Source organism: Syngnathus typhle, linkage group LG5 (genome assembly GCF_033458585.1).
Source record: "Syngnathus typhle isolate RoL2023-S1 ecotype Sweden linkage group LG5, RoL_Styp_1.0, whole genome shotgun sequence".
Lineage (NCBI taxonomy): Eukaryota > Metazoa > Chordata > Actinopteri > Syngnathiformes > Syngnathidae > Syngnathus > Syngnathus typhle.
In genome coordinates, this window is record NC_083742.1 from 1,321,694 (window position 1) to 1,343,560 (window position 21,867).

Genomic DNA, 21,867 nt, shown 5'->3' on the forward strand with positions numbered 1-21,867 from the left:
GAAGCCAGCCTCATCCCCCGCTCTAAAGGCTTTGTCCCTGGCCCTCAGCAGCCTGAAGACAGCCCCCGTCAGCCATGGCTTCCGGTTAGCCCGAGTGACGATGGATTTCGAGTGAGTCACATCATCAATGCACTTCCTGATGTAGAAGGAAACAGAGTCAGTATACTCCTCAATGTCTGTCTGATCGTCGTAAGTGGCAGCCCTCCTAAACATGTCCCAGTCAGTAGAGCCAAAGCAGTCACGAAGCGCATCAGAGGCACCCTCAGGCCACACCCGTACCCGCTTTTGAACCGGTCTGGATGCTCTCACAATTTGTCTGTATACGGGCAAAAGCATAACAGTGATATGGTCAGAAAGGCCAAGATGGGGGGGAGGGCGGCTATGAAAGCTCCTTTATGCGAAGAGGCCGCCAGCAGGGTTGGCCGCCAGCCTGGCCCGGACGCCCCCGCGTTTGCCCCTCTTCAGCCTCCTCGCACACCGCTTTCGACGCTTCCCAACCGGCGGAGGAATAGCAGACGAGCCCGGCAACGCTTCAGGACGTCCTGGCTTCCAGTTAGCCCGAGTGACGATGGATTTCGAGTGAGTCACCTCATCAATGCACTTCGTGATGTAAGAGGAAACAGAGTGAGTATACTCCTCTATGTCTGTCCGATCGTTGCAGGTGGCCGCCCACTTAAACATGTCCCAATCAGTAGTGCCAAAGCAGTCACGAAGCGCATCCGAGGCACCCTCAGGCCACACCTGCACCCGCTTGTGAACCGGCCTGGATGCTTTCACCATTTGTCTGTATGCGGGCAAAAGCATAACAGTGAGATGGTCAGAAAGTCCTAGATGGGGGAGGGGGTCGGCTTTGAAAGCTCCTTTATGTGTAGAGTAGACCAGGTCCAGGTAGCTGGAAAATTGGTGTTGGAAAATTAACATGCTGGTGAAGCCTTGGAAAAACAGTAATAATAATAATAGAGAATGGAGTAGAATAACATATGTGTGAAGGCCATCGCCTTCACACAATGACATGCAATGTCATTTTAGAAGGGCATCAAAAACATGAAGCAAACTTGGGTGGGCCGAGTTTGGAGGGACTCACAATGGCCTCACCCTATAATCCACCAATCCTCACGGTGGCGGTGATGTGGCTAAATGCTGGGTGCCAGACCGCCGTTGCTTTTCACAGAAGACGGGTCATCAGCTGTTTGAATGAGACGCTGCATACAATGGGCAAAAATGTTGATGGCAAATGTGAGCCTGTGATAGGAAAAGTTCAGGGCCAGTTATTTGAGTTCCTCGAGAGAAACGGGCTAATATAAGGATATCGTTTTTTATTTATTCATCATCATTATTATTATCATTAAGCATTTAGTCTGTAACTGCCGTATATCTTGTCATAACCTTCGACCCAGCAACGCCCCCTAGATCCGGAGGTATACTGCCAAAAAACAGGAAAGAAGAAGAAGCAGCAGCAGCAGCAGCAGCAGCAGCAGAAGAAGAAGAACTGTCGCTACAATAATATGCCTCTAATATTGAACGGTATTGTGGCAATGTGTCCAGATTTGGGAATAGGCAGAGACGGACATCTCCCATGGCACCCCACAAGACTAAAGTAAGTGGGAAAAAAACTATGTGCAGATCTTTGTCGTGTTAAAAATGTGTTCCCATGTCACCCCACAAGACTAAAGTGAAGAAGAAAAAAAACCAGCGGATCTTTGCAGTATTAAAAACGTGTTCACAGATTGAGTGAACGCGAGGAATGATGGTTGGTTTGATGAATGTATAAAAATGATTTCGAATCGACAACAAAAGACAAAGAAAGAAAGAAAATAGCCGTTTTAACAAGAACGTTTTCACGAGGCACGTGAACTAGCCGACCGCTCCCCCCCTCTTTTTTTGCAAGCTCGATGCACTTTGTTCCCATCGGAAAATGAGTGTCCGCTCCATGAATGATTTTCAGAGAGACAAATGAAATATTTCACCTAGTGCCGTAATAGTAAACGTAACACGTTTAATCAAGTTCATTTTATTAAAATTTATTTATCGGGTATAATACAACCTGCATCCGAGCACTCTTGGAAAACCATGTTTCGTTTGCTTGATGGGTGACTTGCATAAAATCCATGATACAAAAGTAGATACAAATATACTTATTGAGGAATAGGGAAGGAGTGAATCTCCCAGCCTTAATGCTACTTTTCTTCATATTTTTTGTGATATAACTATTCAAGATGAAAAGGTGCTTGCCTTCTAACAACGGCTCTGTTTCAAATGAGGGCGACACACACACACACACACACACACACACACACACACACACACACACACACACACACACACACACACACACACACACACACACACACACACACACTACACACATTCCAAAGACATTCCATTTACTCACCTACTTGGACAGTGAGCAATTGTTTAACGCTTGCATTTGCTTCCGACTGGAACCATGGAGACAAAACTGACGATTTGCTTTGTTTTGTTGTTTTAAATAATTTTATTGGAGCCCCAACCGCAGTCCAGGGAGCAGATTGAGTTGTTTGCAAATCTTGTATTTACTTTGCAGGTTGATGATTGCTGTCTGGGAGGATTTTGTATCATGTCTGTAAAAATGTGTTAATGCTAACCCTTTGCTTTTTGTGAATGGGATGGTTTTCAGGCTCCAGTTTACAATTACTGTAATTTCACAACCATAGGGCGCACACCTTTAATTTTCTCAAAAAATGAAGGTGCGCCTTTTAAGAAGGTGCGCCTTTTGAATGGACCAAATTAAAAAAGTTGTTTTGTGTGGCTTCCGTAATATACAAGCGTAGACGTAGATCGGGACAAAAAAACCTATCAGAGGACTAGACGTAACACGTGGAGGAGTACGTACCTTTGCCGCCATTGTTTAGTGTGGCTTCCGCCACACAGAGTCATAATATACAGGCATCCGATGAACCAATCAGAGGACATTTCGTTTTACGTCGGTCGGGGCGGTAAACCAATCAGACGACTGGATGTAACACGTAGAGGAGTACATACCTCTGCCGCCATTGGCCTTTGCTTTACAGAGACGTGGTATACAGGCACCCGTTTGCTTACGGTTTGCTTACGAGGCACAATCAGAGGACTGGACGTGACACGTAGAGGAATACGTACCTCTACATAGACAGAGACATGGTTACGAGGCACAATTCAAGCTTCCTGGAAAGCCAGGATCATCATTGCCAAAGAGCAACGTGACAACGATGAGATAATGACAAGGGAAATTGGTGCGCCCTATGTGTGTGAAATACAGTAATGCCACACATAACTGTCACTGCGCCTTTTAGTACGGTGCACCCTTTGGTTGTGAAATTACGGTAACTCTGATTGGATATGTTTGATGAGTGTCCTTGTACAGGTTGTCTTTTGTGTAACATTGTAAATTTTGGCAGATTAGGGTGGTGGTTCCCCTCTTTAAGAAGGGGGACTAGAGGGTGTGTTCCAATTACAGGGGAATTACACTCCTCAGCCTCCCTGGTAAGGTCTATTCAGGGGTGCTGGAGAGGAGGGTCCGTCGGGAGGTCGAACCTCGGATTCAGGAGGAACAGTGTGGCTTTCGTCCTGGCCGTGGAACAGTGGACCAGATCTTCACTCTCAGCAGGATCCTCGAGGGTGCATGGGAGTTCGCCCAACCAGTCCACATGTGTTTTGTGGACTTGGAGAAGGCGTTCGACCGTGTCCCTCGGGAGGTTCTGTGGGGGGTGCTTCGGGAGTATGGGGTACCGAGCCAACTGATAAGGGCGGTTCGGTCCCTGTATCACCGATGCCAGAGTTTGGTCCGCATTTCCGGCAGTAAGTCGGATTCGTTCTCAGTGAGGGTTGGACTCCGCCAAGGCTGCCCTTTGTCACCGATTCTGTTCATAGTTTTTATGGACAGAATTTCTAGGCGCAGCCGAGGCGTTGAGGGTGTCCGGTTTGGGGACCTCAGCATCGCGTCTCTGCTTTTTGCAGACGACGTGGTGCTGTTGGCTTCTTCAGGCCGTGATCTCCAGCTCTCACTGAAGCGGTTCGCAGCCGAGTATGAAGCGGTCGGGATGAGGGTCAGCACCTCCAAATCCGAGTCCATGGTCCTCGATCGGAAAAGGGTGGAATGCCCTCTCCGGATCGGGGATGAGATCCTGCCCCAAGTGGAGGAGTTTAAGTATCTTGGGGTCTTGTTCACGAGTGAGGGGAGGATGGAGCGCGAGATCGACAGGCGGATCGGTGCAGCGTCGGCAGTAATGCGGACTTTGTACCGGTCCGTCGTGGTAAAGAGAGAGCTGAGCCAAAAGGCAAAGCTCTCAATTTACCGGTCGATTTACGCTCCTACCCTCACCTATGGTCACGAGCTATGGGTCGTGACCGAAAGAACGAGATCCCGGATACAAGCGGCCGAAATGAGTTTTCTCTGCAGGATGTCCGGGCTCTCCCTTAGAGATAGGGTGAGAAGTTCGGTCATCCGGTAGAGACTCGGAGTAGAGTCGCTGCTCCTCCATGTAGAGAGGAGCCAGATGAGGTGGCTCGGGCATCTCATCAAGATGCCTCCTGGACGCCTCCCTGGGGAGGTGTTCCGGGCATGTCCCACCGGTAGGAGACCCCGGGGATGACCCAGGACGCGCTGGAGAGACTATGTCTCTCAGCTGGCCTGGGAACGCCTTGGGATCCCCCGGGATGAGCTAGATGAAGTGGCTGGGGAGAGGGAAGTCTGGGAGTCCCTCCTGAAGCTGCGGCCCCCGCGACCCGACCCCAGATAAGCGGAAGAAGATGGATGGATGGATGTAAATTTTACTAGTACACTTATACCTTGATAGAACACGCTTCGATTCTTTGTGACTTTCTGATGTTCATTAGAAAAAAATCCACTTCCATTGTATCAGTGTCCCATCGTACCAATAGCCCAATGTTACCAGGGCTGCCTTTTATTATTGCTTTTTAAAATAAGAAAAACTAAACCCGAAACCCTTTTATCAATAAGATGCTTTAGAAATTATGAAGGAAAACATGTGGTTTGTATGCATAAGCTGGTGCAAGCTATGCACTTTGTTTTAAAAAAAATGTGTTTGAATTAATGTATGTCTCCAATAAATGCTTTTCTCTTCCAGTGATGAATTCAAATACTTTCGGAAGATGACTGCCACGGCATCTGTGGAAGGTAACTATCAAAGTCTTCAAGTGTAAGGGATGGCCCAAGGGATATGAACACGTAGAAGCAGAGAACAAAGAGAGAGGCGCTCGGTGCATTATAGCAGCCGAGGTCTCTTTAAATATTTTCTGAATCAGGCTGACGTAACAGCAGAAGTAACTACATTGTACATACAATATAATTGTATCATATATTATTATTTGTGTTTTCTGTGTGAATACAATGAAAGTGGCAAAGCTAGAGATTGTATACCAGAGGTGTCTAAATGAATGAATGAATCAACAACTAATCTATTATCAAATTAATTGAGAACCATTTAACTATTTGAGTAATGGTTTAGACCAGGAGTGGGCAAACTTTTTGACTCGCGGGCCGAACTGGGTTCTAAATTTGGACCGGAGGGCCGAACCAGGAGCAGATAGACGTAGTGTTTGTATGAAATAATATAAGCGACCTGTAAATGTCATTGCATAAAAGATTTTGGCCTTTAGTAGGTAGTAAAGCATGGATATTCCAAACATGTTTTTTTTGAAAACAAATGCATTTATTAACAGCATTAAAAAAAAAAAAACACTAAAAAACTGCTATCAGTGATTCTCATAAAATACGACACTGTTATTATGAATAGCAGTCTCCAAGACTTCAGTGCCTGCAGGTCAGATTAATGAAAGATGTTTAGCTTATGAGATCACATCAAATGGCAAACATTCTGACCAAATATATCATCTTGAAGAATCGGTGAAAGCATACATCCAAATAAAGTAATCAAAACGGCAACACGGTGAGGGGTATCTGAAAATCAGAGCAGAGTTTTAACTCACAAACACCTGGTAACAGAGGTGAGGAAACGGGAAACATTTCCTTAAAGTAAGCCTTAAGAACTTTACAGGTTAAGATTAGTCGCAAACAGGTGGTGCATCAATGTCCTTGAGCATCCTGTATTGTTTGAAAATGAGAATGGTCGCTAGTTTCAATCCCTGCTATGTGTACAAATCATATTCAAAATGCATTTTTTTACAACAAACTTGAGAGCCTCCCCTTCATTTTCAGTGGGAACAGTGTTGTTGGTCTCCCTTTTTTGCTAGTGCGTCATAGTCTGGAGTAAAATTTGTTGTGGCAATTCTTAGGAGAGATCCGAGGTGTTGGTCCTTTTACCGCAATCTGTGACGGGTCGATGTTGATGTGGCTGAACGTCACGTCGCGTACGTCGAGCCAAATTGGCCACTCTTTTTTTAAACACTCGGCACTGTGTCCACCTTGCTTTTCCTTGGGCGACTCATTTTAATAGAAGGATTCCAGGGAAAGGTTTGTGGGTGGCTTTAGCGTAAAACTGTATCTGAAAGCTCAGCGCGCAAATTACAAGAATGTTGTCGTCACAGCCCACGCTCTAATTCGGGACTGATACAAATAGAGCGCGAGTGCGCCATGTCCGTACTACTGAGTACGTACTTGTGAGTGTGCACCGAGCTGACACGGCTTCCGGTAGTAAGTGCGCAGGCGAGCGGTTCCCCATCTACTGGGGAAACGCAGTCATTGCAGGCATAATGACCCAAAAAAATGTTTAATACAATTTATTCAGGGCCGGATGTGGCCCGCGGGCCGTAGTTTGCCCACCCCTGGTTTAGACTCTTAACTTTAGATCCATAGTTTATTTTTAAATTTTCCAAATCCTCTGATTTTAGCCTCTCAACAGGGCACTCTTCTAAAGTACTTATTCCTTCATTTGTACTCACCTGGCAAAATAATTCGCTCAGGTGTCTGAGATTGATTTCAGTAGACCAAAGTGTAACTGACAAGATTTTACCTTTTATGAACACAGTTTGTATTATAACTACGGACGCAGTGTAATTACAATGATATTTGAAGTCATGCCACAGAATTCTAAAAATATTTTGAAGGTTTATGAATGACAGACAGTGCTGTGTTGAAGTGTCTTTTCATAATCTGTTGTCTACTGCAGCTAAGAAAAATGTGGTGATAATGGGCAGGAAGACATGGTTTTCCATCCCAGAAAAAAACAGACCTTTAAACAAAAGGATCAACATCGTCCTCAGTCGACAACTGAAGTATGTTTTGCACGCACACACACTCGCACATATTTACCGTATTTTTCGGACCAAAAGTCGCTCCGCTCAGCCATAAAATGCAAAATAAAAAGGAAAAAAACATATATGTCGTACCGGAGTTTAAGTCGCATTTTGGGGGAAATTTATTTGACAAAATCAAACACCAAGAACAGACATGAACCAGCAACAACAGGCTAAACCATACGGTATGCTAACGTGACATAAACACAAACAAGGAACTGAGAGCGGGCCTGATGTAACATTAACAGTTATCCAAATAATTATAACATAAATAACACCTTTATCGAACCATCTGTGTCACTTCAAATCATTAAATGCATCGCTCAAATTCTTCGTCTTTTATGTAAACAACACCGCGTGTGCGCCTCGCCGCTGACGTCGAACTTGTCGTCAGTTGCTGTTCAAATTATTTCACAGTCCCATATAACAATATAGATACTAAATATCAAATAGCTATTATATAAACATTATCAAACAATCTGTGTCACTCCAAATCATTAAATCCATCCATCCATCCTCTTCCGCTTATCCGGGGTTGGGTCACGGGGGCAGCAGCTTTAGGAGGGACTCCCAGACTCTCCCCAGCCACTTCATCCAGCTCATCCCGGGGGATCCCAAGGTGTTCCCAGGCCAGTCGAGAGACATAGTCTCTCCAGCGCATCCTGGGTCGTCCACGGGTCTCCTGCCGGTGGGACATGCCCGGAACACCTACCCAGGGAGGCGTCCAGGAGGCATCCTGATGAGATGTCCGAGCCACTTCATCTGGCTCCTCTCAATGTGGAGGAGCAGCGGCTCTACTCCAAGTCTCTCCCGGATGACCGAGCTTCTCACCTCATCTCTAAGGGAGAGCCCGGACACCGTGCGGAGGAAAGCTCATTTCGGCCGCTTGTATCCGGGATCTTGTTCTTTCGGTCACGACCCATAGCACGTGACCATAGGTGAGAGTGGGAGCATAGATCGACTGGTAAATTGAGAGCTTTGCCTTTTGGCTCAGCTCTCTCCTCACCACGACGGACCGGTACATAGTCCGCATTACTGCCGACGCTGCACCGATCCGCCTGTCGATCTCGCGATCCATCCTGCCCTCACACGTGAACAAGACCCCAAGATACTTGAACTCCTTCACTTGGGGCAGGATCTCATCCTTGATCCAGAGAGGGCATTCCACCCTTTTTTAACCGAGGACCATGGCATCGGATTTGGAGTTGCTGACCCTCATCCCGACCGCTTCACACTTTGCTGCGAACCACCCCAGTGAGAGCTGGAGATCACGACTTGAAGAAGCTAACAGCCACATCGTCTGCAAAAAGAAGAGAAGCAATGCTGAGGTCCCCAATCAGGACACCCCCAACGCCTCGACTGCGCCTAGAAATTCTGTCCATAAAAGTTATGAACAGAATCGTTGACAAAAGGCAGCTTTGGCGGAGTCCAAGCCTCACTGGGAACAAATCCGACTTACTGCCGGAAATGCGGACCAAACTCTGGCATCGGTGATACAGGGACCGAACCGCCCTTATCAGTTGGCTCGGCACCCCGTACTCCCGAAGCACCCTCCACAGAACTTCCCGAGGGACACGGTCGAACGCCTTCTCCAAGTCCACAAAACACATGTGGACTGGTTGAGCGAACTCCCATGCCCCCTCGAGGATCCTGCCGAGGGTGTAGAGCTGGTCCACTCTTCCACGGCCAGGACGAAAGCCACACTGCTCCCCCTGAATCTGAGGTTCGACCTCCTGACGGACCCTCCTCTCCAGCATCCCTGAATAGACCTTACCAGGGAGGCTGAGGAGTGTGATTCCCCTATAGTTGAAACACACCCTTTGGTCCCCCTTCTTAAAGAGGGGAACCACTACCCCAGTCTGCCAATCCAGATGCACCGTCCCTGATGTCCACGCAATGCTGTAGAGGCGTGTCAGTCATGACAACCCCACATCCAGAGCCTTTAAAAACTCTGGGCGGATTTCATCCACCCCTGTGGCCTTGCCCCCGAGGACTGTTTTAACCAGGGCTGTGGACTCGGTCGGATTTTTGCTCCGAGTCCGGCCTCTTGACCATGAGTCAGAGTCCGGCTGTCCATTTTTTCTGTTAATTCATGTGACTGCTTAGTCTTTATTCAAGGCTAATTTAGATCAAAATCTAAATAATTACAACAGTTTTGTGATGGCTTTGTCTTTATTAAACATAAACGAATACAATAAACAGATACTTTCAAGTTTTAATCATTAATTGCACCATTATAGCTCAGACATTTATCTAAACACAAATAATTAGTGACGACCCCTTATTTGGAAAGCAAAAAACCGATGTCGTACGGCGTCAGCACTATGTTAAAATAAGCACGTTGTATACTGCAATACTCTTGTAATTTCCTACATGAAGAGTTTTCAGTACCTTGTTGATTTTGAGTATGAATTGTTATAAATCAGGATATTGTTCTATATTTTTTATTTAAAAAAAAAAATATTGATCGTAGAGCACTATATCGCGATATATTGTGAATGAATCGCAGCAGGCTTTAAGATATCGGCAAATATCGTATCGTAGTTCTTTGTATAGATATTATATCGTATTGTGACAAAACCCGCGATTTACACCCCTAAGCACGATCATTGTAAGAGGGGACGAGATGTTGTGTATTTTGGGCTAACTCAAATTCCGTAGTAGAAAAACCCCGGAATTGGCATTCTGTGTATGCCCTGTGAACGCACTGTGAGTAAGGAATAAAGCAGTTATCATTCACGTCGTTGTCCGACCTATTCTTGCTATCTAAGAACCTGGAAAATAGTAAGGATATAACATATATCACGGATCATTACGGCGAGTTTGGTGGAGTTTTTACTGCTTCTTCCAACTCCTACCGCGCTGACTGTAACCTGACACTCTCTGGCTGCGTCTTGCCTCTTTTTTTTATTGTCGGACTCGGTGGACTCGGTCAAAATCAGCACCGAGTCCGGCAAAAACGACCGAGTCCGAGTCCCCGAGTCTGAACTGAGTCCACAGCCGTGGTTTTAACTACCTCAGTGACTTCGACCCCAGAGATTGGAGAGTCCACCTCGAGTCTCCAGGCCCTGCTTCCACAACAGAAGGTGTGTCTGTGGAATTGAGGAGGTCTTCAAAGTACTCTCCCCACCTACTCACGACGTCCCGAGTCAAGGTCAGCAGCACGCCATCGCCACTGTTCACAGTGTTGACGGTGCACTGCTTCCCCCTCCTGAGACGCCGGATGGTGGACCAGAATTCCCTCGAAGCCGTCCGGAAGTCGTTTTCCATGACCTCGCCAAACTCACCAACCGCCGAAGCCGCGTTCCGCTTGGCCATCCAGTACCTGTCAGCTGCCTCCGGAGTCCCGCAGGCCAAAACGGCCTGATGGGACGCCTTCTTCAGCTTGACGGCATCCCTTACCCGCCGGTGTCCACCAGCGGGTTCGGGAATTGCCGCCACGACAGGCACCAATCACCTTACGGCCACAGCTCTGGTCGGCTGCCTCAACATTGGAGGCACAGAACATCGTCCCCCGCCTCCTCCGGAATGCGGGAAAAGCTCTGCCGGAGGTGAGAGATGAAGCTCTTCCTGACAGGGGATTCTGCCAGACATTCCCAGCAGACCCTCACAATACGTTTGGGCCTGCCAGGTCGGACCGGCATCTACCCCCACCATCGGAGCCAACCCACCACCAGGTGGTAATCAGTTGACAGCTCCGCCCCTCTCTTCACCCGAGTGTCCAAAACATGCGGCTCTGAGCTGCTGTTTGGTGCATAGACACAAACAACAGTCATGACCCGACCCCCAACCCGAAGGCGGAGGGAGGCTACCCTCTCGTTCACCCCGGTGAACCCCAATGTGCAGGCGCCCAGCCGGGGGGCAATAAGTATACCCACACCTGCTTGACGCCTCTCACCGTGAGCAACTCCAGAGTGGAAGAGAGTCCAGCCCCTCTCGAGAGGGCTTGTACCGGAACCCAAATTCTGTTTGGAGGCAAGTCCGACGATATCTAGTCGGAACTTTTCTGCCTTCCACACCAGCTCAGGCTCCTTTCCAGCCAGAGAGGTGACATTCCATGTCCCAAGAGCCAGCTTCTGCAGCCGGGGATTGGACTGCCAAGGTCCCTGCCTTTGGCGGCTGCCCAGCTTACACTGCACCCAAACCCTTTGGCCCCTCTCACAGGTGGTGAGCCCATGCGAAGGGGGACCCACGTTTCCTTTTCGGACTGTGCCCGGCCGGGCCCCATGGGCGAAGCTCCGGCCACCAGACGCTCGCCTTCGAGCCCCGCCTCCAGGCCTGGCTCCAGAGGGGGGCCCCGGTGACCCGCGTCTGGGCAAGGGAAAACGAAGTCCATTTATGTTTTTCTTCATAAGGGGCTTCTGTGAGCCGTGCTTTGCCTGGCCCTTCACATAGGACCCTTTTGCTATGGATGACCATACCAGGGCATGAAGCCCCAGACAACATGGCTCCTAGGATCATTGGGGCGCGCAAACCCTTCCACCACGATAAGGTGGCGACTCACGGAGGGGATTATTAATTCTTCGTCCTTTATGTAAACAACGCCGCGTGTGTGCCGCGCCGCTGACGTCGGACTCGTCACTTGCAGTTCAAATTATTCCACAGGCCCATATAACGAGATATGAACTATATATCAAATAGCTATAATATAAACAACAATTTTATCAAACCATCTGTGTCACTCCAAATCATTAAATGGCTACACCGCTGACGTCGTCAGTTGCAGTTGAAATTCGCAAGTAATCCTTCGCTACATTGCGGTTCGTTTAGCGCGGTTTCACTACATCGCGGATTTCTGAATTTTGAAAATTTGTGAACAATTTCACATATAAATTGCTCCTGAGTATAAGTATCCCCGCACCCAAACTATGAACAAAGCTGCGACTTATACGCCAAAAAATACGGTACTCTTTTTTTTTTTTTTTTTTTTCCAGTACCTTTAAGTCAGGGGGTCTCAAACTCGCGGCCCGCGGGCCAATTGCGGCCCTCAGGACAATGTTTTGTGGCCCCCTGCCTGAAATAAAATCTTTGTGTTAATGCGGCCCGCGGATTTATTCTCACATGCATCTGGGGGTTTTATATTTTTTAACACCTGTGGGCTCCTGTAGCTCAGGCTCGTGACAACAGCGCGAAATAGCAATTGGTCACTTTAACATGTTTGGATGAACAAGTGGAGGGAAAATATATCAGTTCACCTAGTGCAATACGGTTTTTGTCAGCCCCAGTCATGTCTTTTTCAAAACCTGTCCTGAAGAGAAAAATTGGCGATGAGCACAGACAATTTCAGGAGAAGTGGGAGACGGAATATTTTTTTGTTGAACACAGAAGCATCCCAACATGTCTAATATGCAAGGATAAAGTTGCGGTGCACAAGGAGTATAACATCAGACGTCATTACTCAACTAAACATGCTAAGGAGTATGGAAAATACCTGGGGGATGAGCGAGAGGACCGAGTCGCCAAACTTAAAACATGTCTACAGAGGCAACAAGATTTTTTCAAAAAAGCGAGCAAAGAGAGTGAAGCTGCTATCAAAGCTAGCTACGTGGTGAGTGAGATGATTGCGAAAGAAGGGAAGCCATTCAAAGACGGCGAGTTCATCAAACAGTGCATGTTACAGGCTGCAAGTATAGTCAGTTTCAATCAGCAAATAACAAAATGAGTATTACAGGTAATATTTTATTTCACAACACTTTGCCTTGTTCCTTTCGTCTCTGCTGTTCACTTCAAACGCTCCATACGAACGCAATGCTCTCGTATCAGACGCTTGCTCGATCACCTGCTCGTTTGCTGTCACAATGTACCCTACACAAATCCGAAACATTTGTTGCGGCTCCGAGTCACGACGACGGGCAAGTTTTGGTTTCCAAGGGTGTTTTTATTCCTCTTCAACTTCTCTCCCATACCGCCTTTTTCACATGTCCGCACGTCACTTTCCTCTCTTTTCATTTTAACCTAACTGATCGCGGTAGTGCCTTTATGGGGAGTCGGAGAAATCAACGGCACCAAAAAAAAATACATCCAGCCTAGTTAAGAAATCACCAGAACGATCACCTTGACAATTGTGAATAATAAATAAATAATTATTATATATATTATATATATTATCATTATAATCATAAATAATTGTCAGGTTTATTTCGCTGACTGGTTTATTTCGCTGACTGAATAACTATTAAGAAGAGCAACAGCAAACAAACCACAAGTGAGAAAGAATATTAAGTATTTTCTCGCGAGGAGTGCAGTACAGATAGTTTACAACAATCTCTACACACACTGAATATCTGTAGGCACTCCCGCTCTTTTTATTTCGATTTGCCCTACCCAGAGTGTGAGACATAAGCCACTAAAGGGGAGGAGGAAAGCATGTGGGCTTTGTCTCGTAAGGAAAAATCACTAGGTGTTTACATACTGATAAGAACATCTGGGAAGAGGAGTTTGAGTGGACTGGATACAGAAGAAAAAACCTTTGACCTCTAGTTAAAACATAGCAAGTTTAGAAGTTAGAAGTTTTACGACATTGTGTAGGATGCAACAAGCTAAGTTATTTATTACTGGTTATATACATTCCAACCTAATCCTACGATCAAGATAGTTGGGAAACCCTGACTTTAATGGTCACTTGGAGGTTCATCTGGGGTGCAGGACAGCAATGAGGCATGTTGTCTAACAAAGTGGTCTTTGTTGGAAAGGAACTGTCCTTCTGTGGTACATCATAAAAACAGCAAGGCCAAACAGCAAGCATATATTGCAGTAATATTGCGGTAAGGCATTGATTAGAGAACGCATGATAACATATATATATATATATATATACATTTTTCTAACAATAATTGTGATAAATAACTGTAACATTACTCAAATATTGGTGATCCCATTGAGAGTCTCACATATTTCTTCGCTATTGCGAATGCTACTGCATGCGCAGTGATACTGACCGACAGAATAACATCCGGTTGTTCCCAAAGATGATCCTTTTTCTGAAATAATTCTACGTTTACGGACTTAAGTAGGAGTCAAAATTTGGGTGCGTATTATACATGGGTACAGGCTTTTTTCCAGCATTGACATGCCATTTTTAGGGTGCATATTTTACATGGGGGCGCATAATACATGGAAAAAACGGCCCAGCCTCACCCAGACTCTACCTCTAGCGGCCCCTCGAGTTTGAGACCCCTGCTTTAAGTGATGGTAAAGTCAAGATGGTTCATATTTTCATTAACAAGCTCAATTTCTGTATTTTCTTTATCAGGAAAATTTAATAGGTTAGCATTTTCCATTTTATCCATTTATTTTGAACAAATAATTAGAAAAGCCCACTTTTATGATGAATAGGGCCACACACCCCATCCCATGTTTTGGTTGATGACGTCACAGAAGGAAGCGATCACAGCTTCCTCATTGGACTATCATTTAAAATGTCCTAAAACAGCTATCAATTGGCACCAAAATTTACATAAACATCTCAAATTATGACTACTTTAACATATCACATGGATTAGCCCCTTCGTGACTGATTTAAGAGCAAGAAATGAGAAGTCCGCATATGGGGTACCACCTCCACTGCCTATCCGAAAAGGAGGCGCTATAAACGGCCACACTCATCTGAAGGGTCGGCGTCCTAGTTGGAAGTCACGTGCTCCCAGTCTTTCCCAGCCAACAACTGGGGATTGTGACGCAGTATGGGGTGAGCCTTGAGCTGGCTGACACTTTTGTGTTTTTGGAAATTTTAGCTATAGTCTGTACATCAATTTCCAGTAAGGAAATTGTGATCGATCATTATGTTGTCGATAATTAATGATATCGACTTGGGTTGTAACAAAAACTAATTTGTCACAATCACAATGTCCCATCACTGGGTAAGTAGTTTTAGAACAGGTCAGCGAGCTATTCCCGTGGTCCTTGGAGTTTATTCTGTGGTGGCATGTTGGTGACCCTTGCGTTAGGAGTTTAGGGTTAAGTAGCTGCTCCAATTATGCAATGATTAATTGCAATGATTTGGTTTAATATAGTACATTTAAATGTAATTAACCTTTCTCAGTTTCAACAATAATGTTTCTTGACCGTCAGGGTTCCCCCTACTGGCGCCCATCATCTGGCTCCTGATTTCTGCTCAGCTCTCAGGCTGATTGACACTGAACTGTCAGACCAGGCTGATCAGGTCTGGGTTATAGGAGGTAGCTCACTGTACAAGGTAACCATATTTATTTGATGGGTTCAATTTTTTTTACTGTCTTTCCGGTGTGGGTCTCGGTGCAGGCAAAGTGATACGCTCTCTCCCTCTCGTCATTGGTGCGAGAAGTCAATGAAGGGTACATAGGCTTGGCATCGCACTGCTCATTACTCTAACTCAAAGTGATGTTAATATATTATAACCCTGTCTTAATATGAAGATTTGCAACCATCAAGCATTAATGTGTCAAAAAAATACTATAGACTCTATAATGAAGCAAATAACTAGCATTGAAATTTTCTGAGAAATAATCACTGTTACTGTTGCACTAAGGTTTAATTTACTTATCCTATTTTTCTTATTGCTGTGGCTTCAATTATGTTTTTTTTACAGAAAGGTATCAAAATTAAACACCAAACATTTTTTGCTCACGGTTATCATACCATCAGAATCTGATACTGACTAGGGGTGTAAATTGCGGGTTTTGACACGATACGATATCATATCGATACAAAGAAGCACGATACGATATTTGCCGATATCTTAAAGCCTGCTGTGATTCATTCACGATACATCACGATATAGTGCTCCACGATCGATATAGAACAATATCCTGATTTATAACAATTCATACGCAAAATCAACAAAGTGCTTCCAAACGAATGACTTGAAGCCCAAAGGGGAGCGAATTTCCTCGTCTTCTTGGACACTAGCCATAGCACCAGCCCAGGAGCCGCGTAGTTGTCGGCTCCCCTTTCACGTGCCTGCTCTGCTCACAACACAACACGCCGCGCACTGCTCCCGGAAAGAGGAAGCAAGCAACAATGAACTGGATTTCAAAATAAAGTCACGTCTAATGTCCGAGGTCAAAAACGGGCGATATAGATCGATGTTTACGTTTAGCATCGATGCCAACAAATCGTAGAGCATTATATCGATTAATCGATTTGTATCGATGAATCGTTACACCCCTAATACTGACCCATGCAAGTCAGCATTATAATACAAGTTGAAGATTCAAGTCAAGTTTATTTATATAGCCCTAAATCACAAGCAGTCTCAAAGGGCTTCACATATACAAAACAAATTGACAATTATTCTCAAAGCACCCCCTGATCTTAAGCTCCCAAGAGGGCAATAAAAAACTTAAAAAAAAAAAAACTACTAGGGGAAAAATGCGAAACCTTGAGAAGGGACCACAGATGGGAGGATCACTAGGCTGCAATGGGGTGCAATGGATGCAGAGAGGACACATAAAATACATAATATAAAAAAAAAATCTAAGAAAAAGTGGACGTCCAAGTCAAAGAAAAGAGCTGTAGGAGGTGCCCTCGATTATCATGGCAGTGTCTGTGAGGAGGGTAATCCGCTGCAGTTCCCTCATCTTGATTGGTCTACGAGAATCCAGATGGCCGGGGAGGGGTGGGGGGATGGGGGGAGGGAGCGAAAACACAAACTCCAGACGAATCGGTCGCTACAAGTTAAAGGCCATATTATAGAAAGTCAAAAGTCAAAGTCAAAGTCTGCTTTATTGTCAACGTCTTCACATGCCGAGACACACAAAGAGATCGAAATTACGTTTTCTCTATCCCACGGTGACAAGACATATTACACGATAGACATACAAGTAAACGACGCAATATAAAAAAACAAGAAGGCACAAACAATAAATAATAAGAGTGATAATAAATAATAAATAAACAGATAACACAACAAATAAGAGCCAGTGTGCATACAGACAGTAAAAGTACAGGACGCTACGCAGAACGGGGAAGCGAGTTCAGGGTCCTAACAGCCTGGAGTATGAAGCTGTTTGAGAGTCTGGTGGTGCGGGAGCGCAGGCTTCCGTACTTCTTCCCAGAGGGCAGAAGCTCGAACAAAGAGTGAGCGGGGTGACTCACATCACTCACAATCGTGGTCGCCTTGCGGGTGAGATGGAAGGTGTAAATGTCCTTCAAGGAGGGGAGTGAAGCACCAATAATCTTACCAGCCGTGTTCACTACACGCTGCAAGGCCTTCAAGTTGTAGTCAGTGCAGCTGCCACCCCAAACAGCAATACAGCTGGAGAGGACGCTCTCAATGGTGGCGCGGTAAAATGTAGTCATGACGGCCGGAGGAGCGCTCGCTCGCCTGAGTTACCGCAGGAAGTACAGGCGGTGCTGGGCTTTCTTTGCCAGTGATGCGGTGTTGGTGGACCAGGAGAGATCCTCACTGATGTGCACCCTCAGGAACTTGGCGCTGCTCACTCTCTCCACCACAGCACCGTCGATGGTCAGCGGCAGGTGTTGGGTGTGACCCTTCCGGAAGTCCACAACAATCTCCTTGGTCTTGTCGACGTTCAGCAGGAGGTTGTTGTCCCTGCACCACGTGGTCAGAAGGTCAACCTCCAGCCTGTATTGAGTCTCGTCTCCCTTGACCCACCAGAGTCGTGTCGTCAGCAAACTTCACTATACGGTTGTCGCTGTAGGTTGCAGTGCAGTCATGCGTCAGGAGGGTGAAGAGAAGCGGACTGAGCACGCAACCTTGGGGGGCCCCCGTGCTCAGCGTGATGCTGGCGGAGATTTTGTCGCCAACACGTACTACCTGTGGCCTCTGACAGAGGAAGTCCAGTAGCCAGTTGCAGAGGAAGGTACTGAGGCCCAGCGTGTCAAGTTTGCTGATGAGGCGTTGTGGCACAATGGTGTTGAAGGCAGAACTGAAGTCCACAAACAGCAATCTCACATACAAGTCCCTTCTCTTCAGGTGGGTGAGGGCCGATTGGAGGGCAGAGCAGATGGCATTCTCAGAGGACCGTTTGGCTCGGTACGCAAACTGGAAGGGGTCAATGGTGGGGGGGAGAACGGATCGGATGTGCTCCATGACAAGCCGCTCAAAGCACTTCATGATGATGGGCGTAAGTGCCACGGGGCGGTAGTCATTGAAGCAGGACGGAGCGGGTTTCTTCGGCACAGGTACGATGGTGGCAGCTTTGAAACACGACGGGACGATGGCCTGCTGCAAGGAAGTGTTAAAGATGTCTGTGAAGACATCCGTCAGCTCACCAGCGCAGTCCTTCAGCGCTCGACCCGGGATGTTGTCAGGGCCCGCCGCCTTACGGATGTTGATAGCGGCAAGCGCCCTCCTCACGCTGTCGGCGGAGAGGCACAGGGGCAGCTCGTGTGAAGGGGGAGTGGCCTTCAGCGGGCAAGTGCTGTTCTGAGCGTCGAAGCGAGCAAAGAAGCGATTGAGGTCATTGAGCAGACGGACATCACCTTCACAGCTCTGCGGCGCGGGCTTGTAATCCGTGATGGTCTGAATGCCCTGCCAAAGGCTCCGTGCGTCCCTGCTGTCCTTGAAGTGGGCGGTAATTTTGCACGAGAACGCCCTCTTTGCATCTTTGATGCCCCGGGACAGGTCAGCCCTCGCAGTCCTCAAGCCAGCCTCATCCCCCGCTCTAAAGGTTTTGTCCCTGGCCCTCAGCAGCCTGAAGACAGCCCCCGTCAGCCATGGCTTCCGGTTAGCCCGAGTGACGAAGGATTTTGAGTGAGTCACATAATCAATGCACTTCCTGATGTAGAAGGAAACAGAGTCAGTATATTCCTCAATGTCTGTCCGATCGTCGCAAGTGGCAGCCCCCCTAAACATGTCCCAGTCAGTAGAGCCAAGCAGTCACGTAGTGCATCAGAGGCACCCTCAGGCCACACCCGTACCTGCTTGCGAACTGGCCTGGACGCTCTCACCATTTGTCTGTATGCGGGCAAAAGCATAACAGTGATATGGTCAGAAAGTCCAAGATGGGGGCGGCTTTGAAAGCTCCTTTATGCAAAGAGTAGACCAGGTCCAGGAAGCTGTCGCCATGCGTAGGAAAATTAACATGCTGGTGAAGCCTCGGAAAAACAGACTTCAGGTTAGCATGATTAAAATCCCCAGCAAGATGGTGAAACCGTCAGGGTGCGCTGTCTCTTGTTCACTGACAGCCTGGTACAGTTCACTAAGAGCCGCGATCCTGTCGCCTTCGATGTTAGAAGGCGGGATGTAAACCGCGACGAGCAGAATCGCGATAGATTCCCTTGGCAGGTAAAAAGGACGGCACTTAATGATCACGAACTGCGCCAGTGGCGAGCAGTGCTTGCATACCACTACAGAGTCCCGGCACCATTCGTCACGGATGTAGACTCATATTCCACCTCCACGAGATTTCCCCCCTTGTACAATGGCCCGGTCCGCCCGATAGCACGCTAGCCGCTCCAGATGTACAGCAGAGTCCGGAATGTTGACAGTCAACCAAGTCTCAGTGAACACGAGCACACAGCAGTCCCGCACTGTCCGGTTTGTAGATCGCAGCAAGCGAATGTAATCCATTTTGTTGTCCAGCGATCGAACATTCGCCAGAAGAATGGAAGGCACGGCCGGGCGAGCAGGGTTGGCCGCCAGCCTGGCCCGGACGCCCCCGCGTTTGCCCCTCTTTCGCCTCCTCGCACACCGCTTTCAACGCTTCCCAACCGGGGGAGGAATAGCAGACGAGCCCGGCGACTCTTCAGGACGTAGCAGTCGGAGCTCCTTTAATGTTCCCGCATCAAAGTCCAGAACTCGACAAAACTCGCTTTAGCCGATGTCAAGCAGAACCTGCCTGCCGTACTTGTAGTATACTTATAGTAGTTATCCATAGTTATATTGGTTTCCTTAAATAAGGAGATAACAAGCTGGGTTAAGACGAAGGAATTTGAGACATCCATTGCTTGAGCTCCGCAAGGCACCCCTCAAGATTACAACAGTCCCAAGGATTTGTCATCGATAACGGCATATTGAGTGTCATCCGCGTAACATTGAAAACTAATGTTATATTTTCGTATTATGTCCCCAAGCGGAATCATATAACTATTAAATAGAATTGGTCCGAGTACCAATCCCTGTGGGACACCACACGTGCCATTATAGAGCTCAGAGGTCCCATTGCCATGGACCACGCGGTGCATCCTGTCTGATAGATAGAAATAGAACCAGCCTAGTGCTGACCCTGAAATACCAACACAGCTTTTAAGGCGCTCTAATAAAATATCGAAGTCTACAGTGTCAAAAGCAGCACTAAGATCGAGTAATAACAATACAGATGAAGTGTTTGAATCCATAGCTATGAAATCATTAGTCCCTTTAGCAAGTGCTGTCTCGGTGGAATGATTAGCTCTAAAACCAGAATGAAAAGATTCATATCAGTTATTGGCGACCATGTAATCAATAAGCTGCTGCGCTTCTATTTTTTCAAGAAGTTTTGCTATGAATGGGAGATTTGAAACTGGCCTATAATTACTGAGACAGTCCGGGTCGAGATTTGGTCGCTTAAGTAGGGGTTTAATGATAGCGGTTTTAAAGGCTGTTGGCACTATCCTAGAGGAGACAGACAGATTAATTATATTTAAGACGGACGGCCCTAAGATTTGAAATAATTCTTTAGTTTGTGTGGAAGTGGGTAGAGTAAACTTGTTTGTTTAGCCGCACTAACCAATTGCGAAGCCTTTCAAGGAACACTCTTTTAAAATTTGAGAGGGTTATTGCATGATCATCAGCAGCGGTCTCGACTGAGCGATTGGAATGGTCAGCTTGATGTCATCCCTAATGGTTTCAATCTTTTGAGCGAAAAATCTCATAAACTCGTCACCCTAGTGGAAGGAGCTATCGGGGGTCGGAGTGTTAGCTTTCAAAGTCAAAGTTTGATTTATTGTCAATCTCTTCACATGCCAAGACACACAAAGAAATCGAGATTACGTTTCCACCATCCCACGGTGACAAGACATAGTACACGACATACATACAAGCAACGCAGAAGGGGGGAGAGAGTTCAGGATCCTAACAGCCTGGTGTATGAACCTGTTGGTGAGTCTTGTGGTGCGGGAGCGCAGGCTCCTGTACCTCTTCCCAGAGGGCAGAAGATCGAACAAAGAGTGAGCAGGGTGACTCACATCACTCACAATCGTGGTCGCCTTGCGGGTGAGATGGGAGGTGTAAATGTCTTTCAAGGAGGGGAGCGAAGCACCAATAATCTTACCAGCCGTGTTCACTACGCGCTGGAGGGCCTTCATGTTGTAGTCAGTGCAGCTACCACCCCAAACAGCAATACAACTAGAGAGGACGCTCTCAATGGTGCCACGGTAAAATTTAGTCATGACGGCCGGAGGAGCACACGCTCGCCTGAGTTTCCGCAGGAAGTACAGGCGGCGCTGGGCCTTCTTCGCCAGTGATGCGGTGTTGGTGGACCAGGAGAGATCCTCACTGATGTGCACCCCCAGGAACCTGGTGCTGCTCACTCTCTCCTCCACAGCACCGTCGATGGTCAGCGGCAGGTGTTGGGTGTGACCCTTCCGGAAGTCAACAACAATCTCCTTGGTCTTGTTGACGTTGTTGTCCTTGCACCACGTGGTCAGAAGGTCAACCTCCAACCTGTATAGAGTCTCGTCGCCCTTGGTGATGAGACCCACCAGAGTCGT

The 21,867-nt window shown here is 47.0% G+C and overlaps 1 protein-coding gene across 12 annotated transcripts in view; it reads left to right on the forward strand.

The window, feature by feature from the left end:
• Positions 1–1,177: 1,177 nt before the first annotated feature.
• dhfr (dihydrofolate reductase) overlaps positions 1,178–21,867 on the forward strand; it is a 45,566-nt gene continuing 24,876 nt past the window's right edge. For 8 of the 12 annotated variants that reach the window (XR_009714513.1, XR_009714518.1, XR_009714517.1 and 5 more), the window contains exons 1-4: positions 1,240–1,597; positions 5,106–5,155; positions 7,107–7,212; positions 15,304–15,427. Coding sequence is in view for 5 of the 12 variants with exons in the window: in XM_061279726.1 (XP_061135710.1) it covers positions 1,506–1,597; positions 5,106–5,155; positions 7,107–7,212; positions 15,304–15,427 (372 nt within the window). In the remaining 7 variants the exon portion in view is untranslated. Of the gene's footprint in view, positions 1,598–1,653; positions 1,673–5,105; positions 5,156–7,106; positions 7,213–15,303; positions 15,428–21,867 lie in introns of those variants that run through there. The other 4 variants (XM_061279732.1, XM_061279730.1, XM_061279727.1 and 1 more) reach the window with 4 other exon arrangements.